General features: G+C 46.3%; 1 protein-coding gene across 1 annotated transcript; it reads right to left on the reverse strand.

The window, feature by feature from the left end:
• Positions 1-465: 465 nt before the first annotated feature.
• LOC119299128 lies at positions 466-4,301 on the reverse strand. The gene is made up of 8 exons (XM_037576401.1): positions 3,795-4,301; positions 2,966-3,236; positions 2,372-2,874; positions 2,082-2,273; positions 1,479-1,988; positions 1,260-1,334; positions 1,103-1,180; positions 466-1,013 (listed from the first exon to the last, which is right to left on the reverse strand). Exons 5-8 carry the CDS (start codon positions 1,696-1,698, stop codon positions 466-468), a joined length of 921 nt encoding a protein of 306 aa, XP_037432298.1. The 5' UTR covers positions 1,699-1,988; positions 2,082-2,273; positions 2,372-2,874; positions 2,966-3,236; positions 3,795-4,301.
• Between the last annotated feature and the right edge of the window lie 3,443 nt (positions 4,302-7,744).

Here is a 7,744-nt window from a genome sequence, read left to right on the forward strand (position 1 = left end):
TATGGTTGCGACAACGAATTATGAATAATACTACTACTAAAGATTGGACGAATTAATGGATGATTCACCAATTGTTATGACACATTTACCTGCTTCTCGTTCATCGTCCTAGTTGTCGCCTTCATCCTCATTGCCTGCCTGAGCGGGAGTTGGTCCCTCATATGGCAGCTAACGGTTCCATCCTATCCCTCCAGCCGGGTTAAATAATGAGTATGCTAAAGGATCATAGCACCCATAGTAGGCTCTGATGTACAAAGGATGGTCCCCTTTTGCATGCATGATAACACTTCTATCAAAAGTGTGTTGCGGGTCACTACCTTCAACCCACATTGCAGCCACCTGAGAAGCTGTAGGGGCATTGTACCTCCGATGGTCCAATTTTATATTTGTGTTCAGTGTAATCTTATACTCCGCTAGGTCTGGAACTGAACCAAGGCTCTAAAATGTCTCAACATACGGGTTGATCTATAATATACGAAGAATCTTCCGTATGAGATTGATATCAAGATCTGGAGAGCACTTGACCCTATGTTCCAAGGCTTCATCTGTATCATAAATGTACAGCTGCAAATGCTTGGGTTCGTGATCACCTGGTACAAGATGGTCTAAACGGTGGTACAACTGACCATGAGCATGGAATGTATATACATCGGTTCTTGCCACGGTGTTGACCCGATTGTCAAGGGTAACTCCAAGGCTTGTGAAGGAGAAGTGGGAGTTGAAATATCGAATGTGCTTTCTAAAGTACTTTGCATCCATGTCTACCTGACTTGTAAACAATCGTCGTTGGTCTTGAGGAACCTCTGGGATAAATATCTTGACCTTATCCTTTCTACAACAGAAGGCTGGGCCTTCATACTCGAACCTCATTGCTCCACAGTGTACACAATCCTTTACTGGCTTCAAAACATGATGCTTGCTTGGTAGATTTTTGTAGACATAGTCATAGGGATCATGAGCATCTAAAGCATGCGAACCATCATCTGTCACTCTGTATGATTCGAACTCATTACCTGGTAAGACATGAGCAAGAGTTAATTTTGCGCTGGCAACAAATGGTGCCTGCAGTAGTAATGAAATTCAAGTTCGTATTATAATGAACCTTGTACACTGAATAGCCTACATTCCTCATCATCATCATCGGACAGGGTGTCGCCAGTTCGGACGGTATGCAGACATTCTATTCATAGAATTAGATATAGCCGAAAAAATTAAAGTGGCTACTATTATGCAGAGTGCAATAAGTAAAGAGAACACACCCATCATTTCAGCAACCGGTCCCATTGGCTCAAAGATACCGTGGGCGTCATAGTCATCTTCATCATCCCTACCTCCTGGTACATGTATCAAAGAATGAGAAACGCAGCAGAAAAAGTGTTTAATGCATCAGTGCGTCGACATTGTTCGTATAAGTTGGCGAATGAACTGAAGGACCAAGCAGAAGAGCAGAAACATATGCCCCTCATGCATCTCAATACCTGTATGGCTATTTATGTGAGATGGCTGCAATCCAGTGGCAGGAGTATGTGGTGACGGGTATGAGGATCCACTTGGCACATCAGTATGGTTCCGCTTCCGCTTTCCCCTTTTGTAAGCACGATTCTTCTCCAACAAAGCATCTTTCTGCTGCGTGGTCATTTCTAAGTATCTTATCTTTTTACGGTTGCGTTCCTTCTCATTGGAAGCATATGGTACCATTCAACGCATGGTAGAGTGTAAATGTCAATGGAAGGAGGTACATCACACTGACACACAATAGAATGTATACAGATTTCTTAGTTTTAGTTGCAATATACCTATTGACTCCATGTTGTGCCCAGAGATAAAACTCATGGGCACAATGGGTTCAGTCGTCCTCGCTGGTCATACGTAAGTCAGATTGCTGTGTAACCAATCAGCAGAACCGCCTTCGTCCAAATTTGGCCTGCATAATGGTGTGTCTACCACGCGGGTGAGTTGGGACTGCGCTGGTCCACTTTGACCAATACCTACGCCAAATGTAGAAACAAGTGGGGTGTCATGTAGTCTAGAATGTTGATTGATTATAAAAAAGAAATTTAAGCAGTTGTATGGTAGATCACCTTCATTAACATCGACATCAAGCAAACCAGCTCTCTTTTGTTTGTGCGAGATCCGAAGCTTCCTTAGGTGTTCTTCTTTCCTCTGTCCGGATAAGCTGGCGTACCACCCCTTGCCAGTTCGTATGTTGCAGTCTCCTACTATTTCTGGCAATTGGTGCTGAGTAATGGCATCGTTATCCGGCAAAGAGGTTTCTACCGACACAGAATAGGTGATCAACCCATAAAACAGATTAGTCAGAACATCATTTGGTTCCTCGGTTGCAAGTAATGTAACATGTATGTGCTCTCACCAGCCGCACCTTGTGGGGATGATGACTGAGGCAACGCAACCGTTCTTGCAGCTTTTTTGTCTCTTTGCGCCATCCGTTGTTTGTTTAGGTATTCTGCTCGCCGCTCGTCGGAAAGTCTAGCATACCAACTTTGGCCACGTCATTGTTTTTGTATCACAACATCTTGCTCGTCTGGAAGAGATGACCTCATGGAGGGTGGCGGCGTAGAGGTTGCACCTGTACATCAGAAGAGTAGACCAACCCATAATTCACAATGAAGATGGTCCATAAATATGTCATATTTGGAGTTGGCCTTACCAACTGAAAAAGAGGAATTATGAGTCACATCGACATTATCTTTGCATGAAGCATGTTTTCTTTTTAGTTGCGCAATCCGTTTCTTATTTAAGTATTCTGCCCTCTATTCATTAGTTAGGCCGGCATACCAACTGTGGCCACTTCTTTTTCTTGGGCACCATTTACTTCATCGAGAAGATGAGTCGCAGAGCTTGTAGATGTACACCCTGCAAGTGAGACACGATAGGAAATGAATTTATAAACAAAGAATAGTAATTGCTCCAGTAATACAACTGTATATGAAGTGGATGAATGTACCATCTGTGGGTGTGTTGGTTATGTCGCTGAAAGCAGTACATTGCACAGCCCCCATTGAAGAAGCATGCGTGTGTGCCACCGGCTCATGGGTAACACTATCCCCAGCTGATGGAATATTATGTTGGTGGTTTACATGACGCGTATGTGGGGATGCTGACTCTTTCTCATCAGTTATTTGGGCATTTCCAACTATAGGTGAGTTTGTTAGGTCCGTAAATGGAGTGCGATGCCCTGACGGGAATGGAGGTGCATATTGATTATGCTTGCCCATCTGCGTTTCATAACCACAAATGTTAATTAAAGAAAATAGAAGAATGAGCATAATCTCAGAGCATGAGCAGTTTGGTAAATTGGCAAGAGTCATTAGAAGCCAAAGTACTGCATCTGATGTACTTCAGACGAATATCACAGAGTCATATCATCAAAACATTTGACAGTACCATGTAGGACCAATTTTGAATGGACCAGCATAGTTAGCAGTTAGCAGTACTGGCACGTAGGAGGGAAAATGCTCATTGGACCAGCATAATTAGCACTTAGCAGTACTGGCACTTAGCAATACAGTAATTTTGAATGCTCCTGATAACAAAAGGAATTTAAGTTGAACAATGAAATCTCCTCTGCAGCTACATAAACCAACTGATAGAGTACAAAAAGAGATGGAGAATGGTTTAGGAGGCCGGTAATAGGCAGCTGAATGTTAAAATAGAGAGCAGTGTCGGATGATCATGATGCTCACTGTAGGTAAGGTTGATTGGAGCCTATTTTGAAGCAAATTGTTGGGTCCTAAATTGAAACTTTTTTGAGGCAACAAACCTTCAGATACTACCTTCAGAGGTGTAGACGAACTCCAAAAATGGACTCCAAAAACGGCACCTCGGGGCAGCAGGGCCGCGCTCCCTTGCGAAAGGTGCGGACGGCGGCGAGAGGCCCGAGGTGCGGGAGTGCCCTAGTGTTGGCGCATATGGCGACGCGGATGGTCGGGGCGGCAGGCCGGGATGTGCGTACGGCGGCGAGGTCCGAGGAGCGGCAGGTCCGGCCGTGCGGACGGCGGCGAGGTCGGAGGAGCGGCAGGGCCTCCCTCTGCTATTTCTGCGCATGGCGGCGGCGACGGGTGGTCGTGGCGGCAGGCCGTACGGCGGAGAGGATGGTCGGGGCGGAGCAGGGACCGTGCGGGATTGGCGGCGTCGTTGCTGTGGGCGGCGGCGAGGACGGCTGTGGAAGCAGGGCCGTGCTCTTCCGGACACCGGCGACGACAGAGGGGCGGCCAAGACGTGTTGGTACGGAACAGATCGCTGACGGCGGCGCGTGCGTGGATGGTGGCGGGGAGCGAGCAGTATTGCAAAATAGGCCGCGTTATTTCTTTCCTTTTTTGTTTTAGGGAGTTATTGCTTTCCATGTAGAACTCGTTCGGTGGAGCTGGGGAGCGTGCGCGCGCGAGGGAGAGCAGCGTCGCTAATTGCGCGTGGTAAGTGCAATTAGCATTAAAGTGTTGGAAATATGCCCTAGAGGCAATAATAAATTAGTTATTGTTATATTTCCTTGTTCATGATAATCGTTTATTATCCATGCTAGAATTGTATTGATAGGAAACTCAGATACATGTGTGGGTACATAGACAACACCATGTCCCTAGTAAGCCTCTAGTTGACTAGCTCGTTGATCAATAGATGGTTACGGTTTCCTGACCATGGACATTGGATGTCATTGATAACGGGATCACATCATTAGGAGAATGATGTGATGGACAAGACCCAATCCTAAGCCTAGCACAAGATCATGTAGTTCGTATGCTAAAGCTTTTCTAATGTCAAGTATCATTTCCTTAGACCATGAGATTGTGCAACTCCCGGATATCGTAGGAGTGCTTTGGGTGTGCCAAACGTCACAACGTAACTGGGTGGCTATAAAGGTACACTACAGGTATCTCCGAAAGTGTCTGTTGGGTTGGCACGAATCGAGACTGGGATTTGTCACTCTGTGTAAACGGAGAGGTATCTCTGGGCCCACTCGGTAGGACATCATCATAATGTGTACAATGTGATCAAGGAGTTGATCATGGGATGATGTGTTACGGAACGAGTAAAGAGACTTGCCGGTAACGAGATTGAACAAGGTATCAGGATACCGACGATCGAATCTCGGGCAAGTATCGTACCACTAGACAAAGGGAATTGTATACGGGATTGATTAAGTCCTCGACATCGTGGTTCATCCGATGAGATCATCGTGGAACATGTGGGAGCCAACATGGGTATCCAGATCCCGCTGTTGGTTATTGATCGGAGAGTCATCTCGGTCATGTCTGCATGTCTCCCGAACCCGTAGGGTCTACACACTTAAGGTTCGGTGACGCTAGGGTTATAGAGATATAAGTATGCGGTAACCCGAAAGTTGTTCGGAGTCCCAGATGAGATCCCGGACGTCACGAGGAGTTCCGGAATGGTCCAGAGGTAAAGAATTATATATAGGAAGTGATATTTCGACTATCGGGACAAGTTTCGGGGTCACCGGTATTGTACCGGGACCACCAGAAGGGTCCCGGGGGTCCACCGGGTGGGGCCACCTGCCCCAGGGAGCCACATGGGCTGTAGGGGGTGCGCCTTGGCCTGTATGGGCCAAGGGCACCAGCCCCAAGAGGCCCATGCGCCAAGAGATAAGGAAAGGAAGAGTCCTAAAGGGGGAAGGCACCTCCGAGGTGCCTTGGGGAGGAGGGACTCCTCCCTGGCCGCACCCTTCCTTGGAGGAAGGGCCAAGGCTGCGCCTCCCCCCTCTCTCTTGGCCCTATATATAGTGGGGTGAAGGGAGGGCAACCTAACCCAAGCCCTGGCGCCTCCCTCTCCCTCCCATGACACATCTCCCTCCTCCCGCAGCGCTTGGCGAAGTCCTGTTGGAATCCCGCTACTTCCACCACCACGCCGTCGTGCTGCTGGATCTCCATCAACCTCTCCTTCCCCCTTGCTGGATCAAGAAGGAGGAGGAGTCGCTGCTCCGTACGTGTGTTGAACGCGGAGGTGCCGTCCGTTCGGTGCTAGGATCATCGGTGATTTGGATCACGACGAGTACGACTCCATCAACCCCGTTCTCTTGAACACTTCCGCGCGCGATCTACAAGGGTATGTAGATCCACTCCTCCCTCATTGCTAGATGACTCCATAGATTGATCTTGGTGATATGTAGGAAATTTTGAATTATTGCTACGTTCCCCAACAGTGGCATCATGAGCTAGGTCTATGCGTAGTTTCTATGCACGAGTAGAACACAAAGTAGTTGTGGGCGTTGATTTTGTTCAATATGCTTACCGTTACTAGTCCAATCTTGATTCGGCGGCATTGTGGGATGAAGCGGCCCGGACCGACCTTACACGTACTCTTACGTGAGACTGGTTCCACCGACTGACATGCACTAGTTGCATAAGGTGGCTAGCGGGTGTCTGTCTCTCCCACTTTAGTCGGATCGGATTCGATGAAAATGGTCCTTATGAAGGGTAAATAGCAATTGGCATATCACGTTGTGGTTTTTGCGTAGGTAAGAAACGTTCTTGCTAGAAACCCATAGCAGCCACGTAAAACATGCAAACAACAATTAGAGGACGTCTAACTTGTTTTTGCAGGGTATGCTATGTGATGTGTTATGGCCAAAGGATGTGATGAATGATATATGTGATGTATGAGATGATCATGTTCTTGTAATAGGAATCACGACTTGCATGTCGATGAGTATGACAAACGGCAGGAGCCATAAGAGTTGTCCTAATTTATTTATGACCTGCGTGTCAACATAAACGTCATGTAATTACTTTACTTTATTGCTAACCGTTAGCTATAGTAGTAGAAGTAATAGTTGGCGAGACAACTTCATGAAGACACGATGATGGAGATCATGATGATGGAGATCATGATGTCATGCCGGTGACGATGATGATCATGGAGCCCCGAAGATGGAGATCAAAAGGAGCAAAGTGATGATGGCCATATCATGTCACTATTTGATTGCATGTGATGTTTATCATGTTTATACATCTTATTTGCTTAGAAAGACGGTAGTAAATAAGATGATCCCTCATTAAAATTTCAAGAAAGTGTTCCCCCTAACTGTGCACCGTTGCGAAAGTTCGTCGTTTCGAAGAACCACGTGATGATCGGGTGTGATAGATTCTTACGTTCGAATACAACGGGTGTTGACGAGCCTAGCATGTACAGACATGGCCTCGGAACACATGCAAAACACTTAGGTTAACTTGACGAGCCTAGCATGTACAGACATGGCCTCGGAACACAAGAGACCGAAAGGTCGAGCATGAGTCGTATAGAAGATACGATCAACATAAAGATGTTCACCGATGTTGACTAGTCCGTCTCACGTGATGATCGGACACGGCCTAGTTGACTCGGATCATGTAATCACTTAGATGACTAGAGGGATGTCTATCTGAGTGGGAGTTCATAAGATGAACTTAATTATCCTGAACATAGTCAAAAGGTCTTCGCAAATTATGGCGTAGCTCGCGCTTTAGTTCTACTGTTTAGATATGTTCCTAGAGAAAAATTAGTTGAAAGTTGATAGTAGCAATTATGCAGATAGTAAAAGGCTTATGTCCTTAATGCACTGCTCAGTGTGCTGAACCTCGAACGTCGTCTGTGGATGTTGCGAACATCTGACATACACATTTTGATAACTACGTGATAGTTCAGTTAAATGGTTTAGAGTTGAGGCATCAAAGACATTTTAAAACGTCGCGAAACATATGAGATGTTTCGAGGGCTGAAATTGGGATTT

This window comes from Triticum dicoccoides, chromosome 5A, assembly GCF_002162155.2.
Source record: "Triticum dicoccoides isolate Atlit2015 ecotype Zavitan chromosome 5A, WEW_v2.0, whole genome shotgun sequence".
Taxonomy (NCBI): Eukaryota; Viridiplantae; Streptophyta; class Magnoliopsida; order Poales; family Poaceae; genus Triticum; species Triticum dicoccoides.

Coding starts and splice junctions, on each gene's coding strand:
- LOC119299128 (XM_037576401.1), bottom strand. CDS start 1,698: ATGGTACCATATGCTTCCAATGAGAAGGAACGCAACCGTAAAAAGATA. Junction 1,335..1,478: donor TCACATAAATAGCCATACAG/GTATTGAGATGC, acceptor TACATGTACCAG/GAGGTAGGGATGATGAAGAT. Junction 1,181..1,259: donor ACCGGTTGCTGAAATGATGG/GTGTGTTCTCTT, acceptor TTCTATGAATAG/AATGTCTGCATACCGTCCGA.